This window comes from Medicago truncatula, chromosome 7 (assembly GCF_003473485.1).
Source record: "Medicago truncatula cultivar Jemalong A17 chromosome 7, MtrunA17r5.0-ANR, whole genome shotgun sequence".
In the NCBI taxonomy this organism is placed as follows: domain Eukaryota; kingdom Viridiplantae; phylum Streptophyta; class Magnoliopsida; order Fabales; family Fabaceae; genus Medicago; species Medicago truncatula.
In genome coordinates this window covers 48649219-48664739 of record NC_053048.1, presented here as the reverse complement: position 1 = coordinate 48664739, position 15521 = coordinate 48649219, and the positions used below count along the sequence as shown (strand labels likewise).

The 15521-nt window shown below is 32.4% G+C and overlaps 3 protein-coding genes and 1 non-coding gene across 4 annotated transcripts; 3 read left to right on the top strand and 1 right to left on the bottom strand.

The window, feature by feature from the left end:
* Window positions 1–1416: 1416 nt before the first annotated feature.
* Window positions 1417–2203, top strand: LOC25499356 (uncharacterized). Its single transcript, XM_013594594.3, has one exon. The coding sequence runs from the start codon at window positions 1472–1474 to the stop codon at window positions 1928–1930; it is 459 nt and encodes a 152-aa protein (XP_013450048.1). The 5' UTR covers window positions 1417–1471; the 3' UTR covers window positions 1931–2203.
* A 4355-nt stretch (window positions 2204–6558) lies between these two features.
* LOC25499355 (uncharacterized) lies at window positions 6559–9440 on the bottom strand. Its single transcript, XM_013594593.3, has 3 exons — window positions 9274–9440; window positions 7916–8122; window positions 6559–7022 (listed from the first exon to the last, which is right to left on the bottom strand). The coding sequence occupies exons 2-3, from the start codon at window positions 8096–8098 to the stop codon at window positions 6768–6770; spliced, it is 438 nt and encodes a 145-aa protein (XP_013450047.1). The 5' UTR covers window positions 8099–8122; window positions 9274–9440; the 3' UTR covers window positions 6559–6767.
* Window positions 9441–11658: 2218 nt separating this feature from the next.
* Window positions 11659–11761, top strand: LOC112416909 (U6 spliceosomal RNA). The gene has a single exon (XR_003007420.1). It is a non-coding gene; the product is annotated as a U6 spliceosomal RNA (small nuclear RNA).
* A 938-nt stretch (window positions 11762–12699) lies between these two features.
* Window positions 12700–14970, top strand: LOC25499354 (wall-associated receptor kinase-like 20). Its single transcript, XM_024769886.2, has one exon. The coding sequence runs from the start codon at window positions 12964–12966 to the stop codon at window positions 14857–14859; it is 1896 nt and encodes a 631-aa protein (XP_024625654.1). The 5' UTR covers window positions 12700–12963; the 3' UTR covers window positions 14860–14970.
* Window positions 14971–15521: the final 551 nt, after the last annotated feature.

Sequence of the window (15521 nt, the reverse complement as noted above, 5' to 3'; positions counted from 1 at the left end):
TAGGTTCTTTAAATTTATAAGGTTTTAGATATGTCCTTTTAAGTTTCGAGTTTGTTTCGGATAGGTCTTTTCTGTCAATCTCCGTTAAGCCAAAGTTGTTCTGTCCGTTAAGCCAAAGCTGATATGTCCGTTAAGTGGGTGATGTGGTTCTCTCTGACACTTGACATCAATTTTTTCCCCAACCAAATCAACTTTGGCTTAACAGACAGATCAACTCTGGCTTAACGGAGGTTGATAGAATTGACATATATGAAACAAACTCGAAACTTAAAGGACCTATCCGAAACAAACTCGAAACTTAAAGGACCCATCTAAACCTTTGAAACTTAAAAAGATCTATCTGAAACAAACATGATACTTAAAGAAACCGGAATGTATTTGACCTTTTATTTAATATAATATATTCCGGTTTATTTGAAAGGGACAATAATTTAATGCATATTGACCATTTAAAGTAGAAAATAATTATTGTCAATTTTCTTTTCTGATAAAATAATTATTGCCAATTGTCAACAATACACTTAATAATTTACTATATTATTGCACATACTTATCCCTTTGAAAAAACCAATTAAAAATATTATTTACAATTTGCGATAACCAATTAAAAATATTATCGACAAAACCAAATAATGTTTTATCACTTTTTTTTAGGGATTTTTTTAATTTTTGTTGTTGATGTGAACTGGCTATCAATTAACATTAATATTGTGAACCGCGAGTATCAATTAACATTAATATTTTAAGTTAGATAGTATTGTAATAGATGACAAAATTTCCACTCAATATACTAAACACTATTGCATTTTCAAAACTTAATTCATAATTAGAAGCTTTGATTAATAGGGAAGAAATTCTTCATATCATCCATGTACTATTGGATAATCTTATCAAAATTTAAAAAGGATAAATAAGTATAAAGTATTTTAGGAACATCTAGATGGTAAGAAATTTATTAGACTTTATACTTTTCTCAAAACAAATAATTTGATTTGAATAGTTTTTTTTGGTCAATGATTCGAATAGATTTATATATAAAGCTGCATAAAAGAATGTACATATAAAAAAAAATGTACATATAAGTTTTGTAACCATTTTTACAATTATATTTGAAAAAAATTATAAATGCAGTAGATATTATTCCTTTCAATAAAGCATTTTATAATTTTCTGATAACAAGATTTGTCCAAATCGTCTAAAGCAGGATTACTTTTAATTTTGACGTAAAATATGATTATCTGATTATGAACAAAATCCTAATTTAGAGAATGGCTGTGGAAGATAAATAATTAAATGTCGAATTAATAAACGACGGTGTCAGATATTGTAATTAAATAAAGAAATAAGGTCAATTTCATAAATCAAGAACTATATAATGATCCCAATGCAACCATTTTAACGACACAACAAAACAAAAACAAAACAAGAATCTTAATTAAACCTTTGTTTTCAAAAGAACAAGATCAAAACAATGTCATTGGTAACAGAGGAAATCAAATCAAAGTCCGAGGTACACCATGGAGATGAACTGTGTCAGGTGAAATCCAAAGAGCTTCTGAAAGAGATTTCACTTCCCAATGGTCTCTTACCATTGAAAGACATCATTGAAGTTGGTTACAACAGAGAAACAGGTTTTGTTTGGTTGAAACAGAAGAATAGCATAACACACAAATTTGAAAAGATTGGGAAACTTGTTTCCTATGCTACTGAAGTGACTGCTTATGTTGAAAATGGTAAGATCAAGAAACTCAATGGTGTCAAAGCCAAAGAGCTTTTGATATGGCTTAACGTAGCTGATATTTATGTTGATGATCCACCAACTGGTAAAATCACTTTCAAAGCTACTTCTGGACTTTCTAGAACTTTTCCAGTTTCTGCTTTTGAAGTTGAGGAAGACAATTCAAATGCTGCTGGTGTCAAAGAGGCGTGAGTATGAATCAGATATCATTTGCATGCATGGGAAAGAAAGCTCTCCTAGTTATCATTTCTCCTATTAAAATTTCAATTAATAAGTTTGTTGTTGCTTTTGTCTTTTATGTACTTCTTTTTATTTAATTTGTCTTAGTATTACTTTTCTTTACTATTGTCTTGTCTCTATATTAATTAATAAATAAAGGGTCATGTTAACCAGCGCACAAGTTTCAATGTAAATACTTACAGATATCGGTTAACATCATCCATAAATAAATATGCGTACTATTTTTATTTTGTTTTGTTTGAGGAATATATTTTTCAATCAAATTAACTTCATTATGAAAGAAACAAGTAAACGATCAAATTCTTGAAGGAAATACGCACAAATAAATGTTATTAAAATACATAAATAATGCAATAAATCAAGTTTAATACAAGTATTTTCATCTACTTATTATTTTAAAGAAAAAAAGAAAGTGGAAGAAATAAAAACTTTAGAATGGGAAGGGATTTGAGAGGTTTATTTTTCTTCATTATACAAAATCCTCTTAATTTGAGAAATTACAAAATTGTATTAGAGAAGGTTTTGATGGGTTTTTGGAAAGTTTATATGGATTTTTCAAATTCCATCTATGTTGTTATTTAACTTAATTTTGTGTGTGTTTGGTATGGCGGTGGCGAGAATTGATTTTGATAGAATTGATTTTAAGAGAATTGATTTTGATTAAAAGTGAGTTAGATGTAAATTGATTTATGTTTGGATGCACTCATTTAAAAGTAATTCATATGAATTGATGTTGTTTGGATAGATTGGATTAAAATTGATTTTGGGTGTCTAATTACCAAAATGGGTTTTTTTTTTTAACAACCAAAATGGACTTTTAATGTATTTATATTTATTTTTGTCAAAAAAAAAAGTATTTATATTTGGCAAATTCTATTGTACACCCAATAAATTTGGATGTATCGGTACACCAAGTCGTAAAATTAATAATAAATGAGTTGTTTTTTAGAAGAAAAATAATTATTTTCTATCATTGACAACTAAGATAATTAAATTTTATTTACCAAAAGCTTCGACGAAATAAAATTTAATTTTTAAGAATTTTTATTACTCGTAACAATGAATATTGATTATTTTTTATGACAAAATGTAAATTTTTTAATATGATCCTTATAAACAATGAAATGATGGTTTTTTTTTTTATGAAATAATGTTTTCTAAAATATAAATATTGACAAATACCTTTTTATTTCATTAAAGTGATCGTTAATTTATATATTTTGTGAAACAAGAGTATCGGTACACTCAAAATTGTGAGTGTACTGTAGAAATTCCCTTTATATTTATAAATAACAAATAAATTTTTAACTTCAATAAGGAACAGAAAGAAAACAACACGTTCACCCTCAAAAGAAAAAGAAAAGCACTTTCAAGAAACTCTCTCATACCAATTGGATCCCCATTTATGCAAATCCTTCAATTTCATACCAATTGGATACCCATTGACATAGATCTTTCAATTTCTTGTATGTCTCTTTGATTTCTACCATTTTGATTTGCTTCCCCATCTCTCAATACCCTTCTGCCATTTCTCCTCCTCCCATATCTCTAATATTCTTTTCCCATTTTTTCATCACTCAAAGCTTGTGTGATGGCCTCAAACTTACCAAGGTAAAGAGAGATTTGTATGGCTGTGTGTTTCATAGAGAAAGGGGAACATGCAACTGGCTGAAATCTGGGTGATGTGAAGAAGAAGCAGTTGTGTTGTTTGTGTGAATATGGGTAGTTTGGTAAATCATCCTTTTAAAGTGAAACGTGATTGTTGAATTGCCGTGGAAGCTTCAATTTGTGGCTTCTGAAAAACCCACGTTTGGGACCAAAATCACTTTCTTGGGATTTGATTTTGCAAAACATCCAAACATAAAAAAAATAATTGAAACGGTGTTTTGCCTTCAAAACGTGGTTTGGGGCGTGAAAACGCTTGACCAAACAAGCACTTTAAATAACGATTTATTCCCTTATCTTTATTTTCACGTCTTTTTTTTTATCCTTTTGATCCATTTGCATATGGATTTTCAAGTATAAAATCTAAAATTTATATGAAAACATCAGTAAAGAGTTATATATCTAAACATTAAGAGTTGATGTCTAAATAAAATCATAGGTATGAATCTTGAAAATTCATATGTAAATTGATTAAAATGACTAAAATGATGTCAAAAAAGATAAAGGACAAAATTGTTCTATGAAGTTATGTTAAAGGACAACCAATGTAATTTTGCCTAATATTCTTAAAATAAAAAAATATATTAACCATTAACATTAATTTAACATTCTCTACAAAAATACTCTTTTAAAAAATGTAATTTTTTTTTTCATTTTTTCCTACATTTTTCATCTCATAAAGTCTTCCTTTCCCATTCCCTATATTAACATATGTTAACAAATAAGACATGCAATACAGGGTCCAGTTATGCAAAAAAAAAACATTTGCAAAGAGTTTCCCTTTGCCTCAAATATGTTTCACGGGCCGAAACACAAAAGTAAATAACATCACTTAGCTCATTCAAGATCAATATTATACAAACCTATGCTTATAAGGTGGCATTTAGGGTGGGTGAGGGAAAAAGTTTTCCACCATGAGAAAGTTTTTTCTAACCATAAGATTAAATAGGTGCACAGATTTTACCATGACCTGCCCACACCATATATTTTCCCCATATCTTCTTCAACCTCATGCAAATCTGCAAATCAGCCACGAACAGAAGGAATTTTTGAAATTCTAATATACACATCTTACTATTTGACTTTTCAATCAGCTAAATAGTCTCCATTGTATTTGAAATCATTTGTTCAGTTAATAATCGTTCTATTTTCTTAGTGACCGCATGTCAAACCATCCTTTTGGAATCAAAGTAAGAATCTGTTGCCGTTATGGTCGACGTCACCGTCGCACCTCTCGTCGCCGGTGTTTAGATATGCACCTCTCTCCGACGATGTTTAGATCCGCACATTTCCTTTCCTTGGGGTTATCATTTTGTTTCTATTAGATTACACAGTACACACACCATATGTTGCAAACAGAACAACGTTACACACACGAAGTACGAAGTGAAAACAACATGCTTACACGATACACATAAGAAATGAAAATGGCCATGCTTGTTTTTTTTATTTTATTTTAAGGAATGGTCATGCTTGCTTATGAAATAGAAAAGGAAGTTAAAAGGGTATTGAAAGGGCGATTTTCGAAATTATTGGTATCTCTAAAATTCATTCAATGTGTTAGACCAAAATCATCTTAACAAAAAAGATTGATTTTAAATGGATATGGGTTGGTGAGTGAATTGCAAATTTGTATTTTCAAGGGTTGAAGATGATGGAGGAAAATATATGGTGTGGAGAGACCATTTTAAAATCTGTGCACCTCTTTAATCTTATGGTAAGAAAAAACTTTCCCATAGTGAGAAACTCTTTCTCTCACCCACCCTAAATGCCACCTTTACACCAAATTGCATGAAACAATATTACAAAACAAAAACGTAGTCTTATCAACTCCTGCTGCTAATAATTTTGAACACACTGCTTAAAGTTAATAAAAAACTAAAGAAGTTTTAAACTAACCCAATGATACTTATGAAAATCTTCCTTATCATTAATTTCTTGATTAATAATGATTTAATCGAAATTGTTCAAAGCAGAGACTGCACTACAATTGATTCATAAAATTTCCAAACTTTTTAAGTCTACACCCTTCTCACGCTAAGAGCAAAACATAACTTATCGTTTCTGAACGATGAAACATCCACACTCTAATATGATCATGATTTGCTAATCATTCAGCTAAAATAATTATGTGAAAACCGAAAAAAGCACATAAAATATATATTTGAAATTTAATCATTCAGCTATCCATTTCAAGTAACAAAAGAAGATCAAGCTATCATACTTTAAACAAGATTTAGTCATATTTGCTTAAAATGTTCATATTTATAGACAAATATATGAATAATTGTGTCTTTTTGATACGACCCAATTCGAGTAAGGATCACACTCCAAAAATTAAGAGAGAAAACTAGAGACAAAAGAAAGGAAATTTGTTATTTTTCATTCATTCTCATAATAAGACATACAATACTTATATAGACTTGTGCCTACTCATAATAAAATAAGTGCACCCTAACATACTTAATATTATCCCTAATAATATATCTTCTATAACTAGCTAAGACACCACATAATGCTCCTTATTCTAAATATCCTAGCACTTTTATGCTTTATAATTTTTCAAATCAGGATTCATTGTGGTCACTACTTGGTGAAGTTAGTGTAGTCACACATCAACGAGTCATATTGTATGTGCCTTCTTTATTTTAAGACCCTTGATTTATTTTAATAAAAAAAATGCATGTTGGAGAAAGAGAGAGTAGAATGCATAGAATCCTAATCCACAGGCTCATTTCCCCTAAAACCAGGAGTTAACACAATAAAATCTTTAGTAGCATCTCTTGGCTTCATATTTTTTGTTCATTTGAATGAAATATTTGATTTCGTTGTACATATTGATATTCAAATTGTCTAAACTGTTTACAACTTTTTCATTTGAGATATCAGCTTATGCCTCGGGGAATCAGATCAACTCAAGTGCAAAAGTGTTCAAAGACCACATTAAATCAAGAGACAACATGCAGTTTACTAATCAACATCTTGAAGGCCACCAATCATGTCTGATTGTCATGTAGCATAGTACTATCAATAAGCATATGTTTGGCACCTACGAATACAACGCAGAATGGTTTTATCCTCTCCTAATGGAAACAAACAAAATACGAGGCAGAATGGTTTTAGTTCACTTTGTTTCTTCTTCGTTCACTTCATATTCTTCATCATCTTCATTCTCATCATCATCCTCATCATCAAGTTTATTTATTTGAGAGAATTTGCTTGGCTCCAATCCACCTTCATCGCTCATGAACTCAAGCCCAAACTTTGTGTCACGCTGCTTAACCAGAAGCCAGCGCAGTAGTTTATCTTCCTTATTTAGGTAATGCAGCTCTTTGTTGATTTCGGGAGTAGCCATCATGCTTACTTGCATCATTTGGCCCTACATTCATTAAAAACAGAATAAAACAACATATTACTTTGCAATTGCATAATTTCCATTCAACTTAGAGAAGAACATATAACTCCTTCTGTTTTACCAAAAGCAGAATCTCAAACTAAGAAAATATGCAAGTTTGCTGAAACTTCATCAGCAACATATGGAAAAGAACACATTTGATAGCACTTCACTTCGAGAATTTTCAATAAGATGTCCTTTGAATTCATATTTTTGAGCCACATTGAGTGGAAAAGTCATACTCAGAGAGAAATTTCCAAAGAGCTTGTTTAGAGTTTATTTAGATTCAGAAGAACATGACATAACATAACTACTTGTTTCAGGTGAAGAGTTTCATACTACATACCCATAAATTGATTCTGTCCTTAAGATAGTTTATAAAAACAGTTTAGTTAAAGCTTATGCTAAGCTTATTTCTTGTCACCATTTTAATTCTACCCAACCAAAAATAAATTTTTACAACAGGAAACATATTGAAAACACATAGCTTTTCAACATATATATCATATGCAAATAGTCTATTAATTTAACTGTTTCAATTAACTGAGCTGTTTCCAAAACACCCCCATAATCCTACTATTTTGATATCAAAGAAATCAACATCTATGTCAAACCTAAAGCTGTATGAAACAACTCTACAAATTCTTTAACATACCACCACAACCATTTTCACATCGACCTATGCATCACATTTTTTTTGAAGCACAGCTCTGTCCATTACCAATACAACCCAAATAATGAAAACAGTAAAGCACTAAGGTTTTAATTAGAACAGAAAAAAGAGGAAATGAGTTTACCTAAAATATATAAAAGAAATAGAAAAGAAATGAATAAACCTTGCATTACAACACGAGGAACAATTAATGTGGCACTCTCACCTGGTAAAATCTGCCATCACGCTTTTTCACGCCATATCCCAACTGAACCGTTCCGAAACTCTTAACCTCGGTGACAACCCCATTTCTTTTACACACATGTTTTCCGATCCTCGCAACTAAACTGATAAGGGCTTCTTTTTTCACATTTGGCTTGAATAGAAGCATGCAATCATAAGGAGGCATCTTTTAACTTCCTCCAACCTCTATCTGCATGTCATATACCAAATTAATCAACAAGTTTAAAGAAATATTTTTAATTAACAATCATTATTCAAATTATGCAATCAAATACAAATTATTGGCATTGCATAAATGCAAGTTTGTTTGAATATCTTAGATTTCATATTGGGCCTAACTCATCCTTACAAAATCGACTTGTAAGGCGAGGGATGCCCATGCTTTATAAACACTAGACAGGCCATATGTCTAAGCGACATGGGACTAAATCCACCCCCTCAAAGCCAACACAATGAAGGTGTTGGAGGTTGCAATGAAGACAACCTAAATGCTGCAATTAGGCGACTAGGGGCAAACCACAATAAAGGCGGAATTTCCAACAGAAACGAAATAGGAGAGTAGTGGTTTCATCGGAAAAGGAGAGCGGCAAAAACGGTAAGAAATTCACTTTAACAAAAAACACTTGCATCAAATCAATATGTAGAAAACAAGTGAAATAAAGTCGTCAAAACATGGCAACTCAGCCGACCCTAGTTGGCTCACCATGGGTTGGGGGTAAAAGTGAGTCTGTGAGGGCTGACTTACTTTGTAGTGAGCCAGAAAAGGCACAACCAAGTTTTAAGGCAAAAAGTCATTCTGATATAAATATTAAAACACATGGTTTGGTTTGATTTGTATTACTTCCTAACTATATTTGATGCGATTAACTGCGACTGAAATTGAATTTTTCGATTCAATAAATTCACAAATTGTATAAAATTACAAAAACCATTATAAAGCAACAATTCATTTCACACATCAGCTGAATGGGTTATTCTAAAGCAACAATTCATTCATGATATTGATCATAATGCCATAATAGGTGCAAAAGAACTCACAATCACAAGTATGTTTGGATCATCAATCTCGTTATAATTTTGATTTTTAAAAAATCTCAAATATATACAAAAATATAGACTTTGTCCTCAAAAACCCTCTAAAACCAGCAATCCAAACATACCCTTAGAGACCCTTCTGTTTAGAATCTAGATGCACGAAATTGCATGTAAATGAAGCATATTATCGGAGTAAAGCAATTTGACACTCTTAAAGTTGGGGTTGAAATCGAAACGTAGAAACACAGAATAATGAGATATAAGAAATTGGGAACCACGCATTGAAGAAAGAGAGATAGTAAATACCTATGGGTTTGGAAGCAGCACAAGAGACGGCGACAGAATGTGAAGAGCACGCGCGGCCGCAAGGGGGAGAGGATGCGAGTGTTTTTTCTCTGTGTGGAACTGTGAAGAGAGAGAAGCGTATAATTTTGCAGACTGAACCGGTCTTGTCAAAGTCGATTCGACCGCCCGATTCAACCATGGTTCAGTCACCATTTCATGTCTCATTTAAGAAAAAAAAACAAAATGAGACATGAAATAGTGACCGAACCATGGTTGAACCGGGCGGTGAAATACACTTTGATAAGACCGGTTCATGTCTCATGTGATGTGATCCTAAATTAATTTGCATCAATTTAAAAAAAGGAAAAACAGTCCATTTAATTCAAACTTCAAATCATCCTATTCATGCCATTTAGTTAAGTTTGAATGACTAGTTTATAAAAAAAAAATGTTGAAGAGTCTCATAAATCCTAGCTCAACTGATAAAAATGTCAAAATTGTTAGGTCGGATGTTATGATCGGGGTTCGAACCCCGATACCTCCACTTTGTATGTGAGTTTATGATGGCTTTACCATCTCTTCTATCTACCAAAAAAAAAAGTTGAAAAATTAGACTATAATCACAAGTTTACAACGACCCAATGTGATTTTGTAAAAATTAAAGATCATAGGTTTTGAAAAATCGATGAGTTATCTTAATTCTGACATATCTACCGTGATACCAAATATTCTATCGACCTTTGGTTGATCTAATTTATAGTTTTTTTTTTTTTTTTTACACTTTTATAGTTTTATTTATTAATACTAATATTATAAAAGTCATGTTAAAGTAAAAGTTTCATATAAAATATAACATCAACATTTCATAATAACAATAATGGATTCTGTTTGACTCTCTTTTTAAATCTGAGTGAAAGTCCATTATAGTCATGAGAAAATATGCAAAATTCAATTCAGTGTTTGAGAAAAATAAAAACAATTTTTAGTCTCTAAGAAAAAAAGAATTCGAAACAAGTTCGTCTCTACTCTTCTTTTTACACTTTTGTTTGGTTGATAAATAAATATAGAAAAAAAAAGTGAAAATAAGAGATTATATAGTAGTTTGAAATAAGATAAAATAATATAAATGTCTTTAACCAAAAACCGTAGAAACATTGTATTATATATGTATGAACTAAAATTTCATCCTCAACACCCTACTTATTCACCTACACCTTAATAACACAATGAAAACTCTTTTAGTCACATATAAATTCACCAAACCTAATTTAATCCATGACAAAAATAAAAGTAACTTTTAGCCCTTGACAAAAATAGTTCAGGACAACTTTTAGCCCTTGAAAAAAATGTAATCGATATTGATTAAAATATTTAAATGAATAAAGTGTGTTTAGTTAGTCCATGTCACCAATGGTGTATCCACTTGTATTACATTGGGGCCTTAGCCCCCCTTGAGAGAACAAGAATTTTCTCTGTTAGTACTACTGTTATGAGAGATATATACATGTTATAACTTTCTGGAATCCATTACTGAGATCCAATTAAACACAAAAGTAAATAGAAGAAAGCCAACTCAAAATATTGATGCGACGACCCAAATCGAAGGCATGCAACTTTTTAAATCATGTCTCAAATATAAGATAAACAATAACAATACTAGTGAGTGCTCCAGGGTTTGATTTTGTTGTATTTTCTTTGTGTAAGGTTTACTTACACTAGCATGGGTTGGAATTATGTAGAGGTAATAGTGATTTTGATATTTGAATGTGTAACTAACTATTATAAGGATTTTCAAATGTATCAGAATTCTAAAATAGTTTAAGATTGTAAATTTGGTTAGTCAAAATAGTCTCTAAAATTGAAATTGGTTAATATTGTCATATTAATCTGTGAATATATTTATTTCTTGTCATATCAGTCACTATAAATGCTTATTGTCATTTCAATTCATATATGAAAAAAAGTTAATGTCAATATTGAAAAACTATATTAACATCAGATTATTTTGACTAATGCATTGATACATGGAAAGATTATTGTAGCCACTACTTGAACATGCAGGGACAAAAAATAACTATTATCCCGATTATGTAAATCTAATTTTACAATGTTTGCCATTTGCAGATCGAGGCTAAAGATAGTGTAACTAGGGAAGGGTAAAAACAGATTGTGAATGAATTGGAGAAGCTAAAGATGGAACGAGCAGATGAAGTTAAATAAGTGATATACTTGCGGTGGAGCAATGCATGGTTAAGGCAGGATATGATGAGGCAATATAGTCATCCAGAAGAAGCATCGGCGAGACTGAGAAAGAATTCTAGCGCGTATACCAATTACTGGAGTCCCACATCGCTTAAATGTTATGCATCTTCAGTGTTTATATATCGTCACAGAGCACTATGACTTGTCCCTTCGGGGACATCCGATAAAATTGGAACGATACAGAGAAGATTAGCATGGCCCCTGCGCAAGGATGACACGCACAAATCGAGAAATGGTCCAAATTTTTTTGCCATTTTTTATTTCAATAACTGATTAGCTACTATGAATTCTGAATGTATCAGATTATTTCACTGTGTTTTAATATTAACTAGAATTTTAATTTTTAAAAAAAAATATTGCAGCACCATGGATTTGATGCAGGTAAGTCAATCTGAGCTAGAAGTGGAAAACAATCCTTAAAGGATTAGATTCTAAGCATGGAAAAGTGAGTTGAAAACAGATTCTAATTCTATTCTAGGACCAGGTTTTCCTTTGTCTTATGTTACAAAGTTTATGCCATTCAAAATCTTGACTAACTAGATGTTTGTGTATGTGGAGTTTTTTTTCTTCCAACCTTTAAATAGTGTCAAATCATATTCTTGATTAGGAAATATCTAATCTACTATAGACACTCCATTCAATATTAAACATGTGCAGCTGAACTTGTGGGGACCTTTTCTAGAACCTTTGAATATCTAAATACTACTGTTATATATGTCAACTATCAAATGGAATGTAATAACAGTTTCTTAAGAAAGTGCATGTTTTGTTAATAGCCATCTGATCAAGCAACAGACATATAGTAGTAATAGTGATGGATAAGGAAATTATCTTAACATGTGTTTTAAACATTCTCTGTGTAGTAGGCCCCACTTAGTACTACTGCGATAAGACTTGGTTGTTGTTGTTCTAGTTGATGATGCATTTTAAACATTCTATCAGTTGTTTGAACCCTGAATTCACTAACAGATATTAACAGTGTAACTCTAACGTACTTGACACATGAATCATGTGTCAAGTAGTCATAACAAACATAGGCGAACGTTGGGATTGGCTATTCAATTACCGATAGTGCAACAATTACAATGGTCTAGTTTTCAAGCATTTTGTATATTTTAATAAGTAATTTATCCACTATGATATGCTCTTTATATATATGTGCTACTTGACTTAAATGAAAGGAAGAAAAACTCTGCAAAGTTTAGCAAGTTCCAAAGTCGTTTCTCTTTGCATCTTACAAAAGAGCGTATATTTATAAAAGCCATTTATAGGAACATATACATCTAGTATCAATTGGTCCCATAGATCTTTATATTTTTATGGTATTCCATATTGTAGATTCTTGGAGCCACTTTATTCCATTTCAGTAGCTATGCATAGCCTTTTTATTTCTTTGATTGCATTCATATCAATGCATAACAGTTTTCTTCTCTTAATTATCCATGCAAAATGATTATTGAATCAACTAGGAGACATTGTTTTCATTTTAGCTATGCCTTTTTTCTTTGCCTTTTCCTCTGTCACTATACTTGTTCACAAAAGACTTGTCCAAACTGTGGTTCTATGAAAGTTCCATATCCTTTGAGCACAGAACCAAACTGTGGCGATCCATTCTATAGACTTCGTTGTGATCCTCATTCTCAAAAGCTTTACTTTGACACTCTCAATGGCAGTTCCTATGTTGTACTAAGAGTCATGTCTTCGATCCAGCGTATGGTGTTGCAGCCACCACCTTGGTTACCCGGTTCATGTGTCACACAAGACATGCCGGTAAGCAATGGTATTTGGTTAAATCAGTCACTTCCTTTCAACATAACTTCATCCAACACAGTGTTCATTTTCAACTGTTCCCCTCGTCTCTTGGTTTCTCCTCTTAACTGCTCTTCCTCTAGTATTTGTCACCGTTACTTGGAAAATTCAGGTCAAGTTGACACAAATCGAGCACTTGAGTGTGCAAGTGGTCTTCACCCTTGTTGCACCTTTGTTGCTGGTGGTATGCCTTCAGCTTACAAGATTCGCCTTCACAGTTCCGGTTGCAAAGCATTCAGAAGCATCCTTCATTTGGACCAAGACAAACCTCCTAATCAATGGGAGGAAGGCCTAGAGATTCAATGGTCTCTTCCACCTGAACCTGTCTGCAGAACACAGAGTGATTGTTCTAGAGACTCTAAGTGTTCCCCTTCTGATAGAGACACACTCTTTCGTTGTCTTTGTAAGAGAGGATTCCATTGGGACCCTTTTGCAGCAACCTGTGTAAGGTACAAGAGAGAATCCAAATGGAAAACCAGCTTGGTTGTTTCAATAGTGGTTATTGCTTTTTTTTCATTGGCTGTGATTCTTGTGATCATCACAAAGTCCTTCAAACACTCTAACTACAGGGAGAAGCAGGCCAAGGAAAGAGAAATTGTGCTGAAATCAAGCACTGGAGGGGAGAAACCTTACAAAATGTTTCAACTGAAAGAGTTGAAGAAAGCAACAAACTGTTTTTCACAAGACAGGATCCTAGGAAGTGGTGGCTTTGGGGAAGTTTACAAAGGTGAACTACAAGATGGAACTATTGTAGCTGTCAAGAAAGCTAGAGTTGGTAACCTTAAAAGCACACAACAAGTGCTTAATGAGGTTTCAATACTTTCTCAAGTTAATCACAAGAACCTAGTAAGACTCTTAGGTTGCTGTGTGGAATCTGAGCAGCCTTTGATGATCTATGAGTATATCTCAAATGGGACCCTCTATGACCATATTCATGGTAGATATCCAAATTTTCTTGACTGGAAAAAAAGGCTTAAGATTGCTTTTCAAACAGCTGAAGCATTGGCTTACTTGCATTCTTCTGCACACACCCCTATTTACCATAGAGATGTTAAGTCAACAAATATACTGTTGGACAATGAATTCGACGCAAAAGTTTCGGATTTTGGACTCTCTAGATTGGCTAACCCGGGACTTAGTCATGTGTCTACCTGTGCTCAGGGAACACTAGGATACTTGGATCCTGAATACTACCGCAACTACCAATTAACCGATAAAAGTGATGTTTATAGCTATGGAGTTGTGTTACTAGAGCTCTTGACTTCACAGAAAGCAATAGACTTTTCTCGTGATGAAGATGATGTCAACTTAGTAATTCATGTGAGTCAATATGCAAGCAATGGTGCAATCATGCAAGTGGTTGATCAAAGGCTTCTTCTATCTGTGGAACCCTTAAGTAGTAAATTGATCACAAGCATAGAACTCTTTTGGGAGCTTGCACATGATTGTCTTAGGGAGAAGAAAGTTGAAAGGCCTAGTATGAGGGATATTGTGGAACGCCTCCTATGCATAATTAGGATTGAAGATCAAGAGTGAAGTATACATAAAGTGGTTTCTGTTTGATAATAACAAGTGTATTGTGTAATAGCGAGCCTAATATTTAATTATTAAGCTGTGTTATTTATGACAGAAAAAATTCAGCTAGAATACTTATCTTATTAAGTTTAGTAGATAACTATTGTTAGCTTGAGACCTTGGAGTGTGCTCCTCCTCAAGGTTTCATGTTCGTTTAGTTTCTCAAAAAAAATAAAAAATGAATATAACAAGTTGTCACAGTCTTGTAAGTGCAATTCGGTTGGTAACTCCATGAACATATATATTGATATGTAGGGGTTGGGGGGTTTGAACAACAAATTCCCCACTTCTCCCCACTTCTCCCCACTTATAGTGTAGGAGTCTGGTCACTAGGCTACTCGGCTAAAAAATAAATTGTTGCAAATTAGTCATCCACACAACACAAATAACTATAATTTTGAATGTCATTGACCAAAATTTTCTTTTGTATATTTGACATAAATTGTGCTAATGTATTTTTGAAAACCTAAAAATCATGTTTTTTTTTTATTGACAAAATATTATCAACCAACTAGCCCGTGCAAGGAGCACTAATAAGTTTGGGTGGAGAAAAAAAACATACAAGGGGAAGTCGGTTGCCGCACAAACACCGGCTCGAACAAAAACCCCTTAAAAACCAACCC

Excerpts from the sequence above, each read along its gene's own strand:
- LOC25499356 (XM_013594594.3), top strand. The coding sequence starts at position 1,472 with ATGTCATTGGTAACAGAGGAAATCAAATCAAAGTCCGAGGTACACCAT.
- LOC25499355 (XM_013594593.3), bottom strand. The coding sequence starts at position 8,098 with ATGCCTCCTTATGATTGCATGCTTCTATTCAAGCCAAATGTGAAAAAA. Across the intron at positions 7,023-7,915 it reads GTGATGGCAGATTTTACCAG|GGCCAAATGATGCAAGTAAG; the intron begins GTGAGAGTGCCA and ends TAATGAATGTAG.
- LOC25499354 (XM_024769886.2), top strand. The coding sequence starts at position 12,964 with ATGATTATTGAATCAACTAGGAGACATTGTTTTCATTTTAGCTATGCC.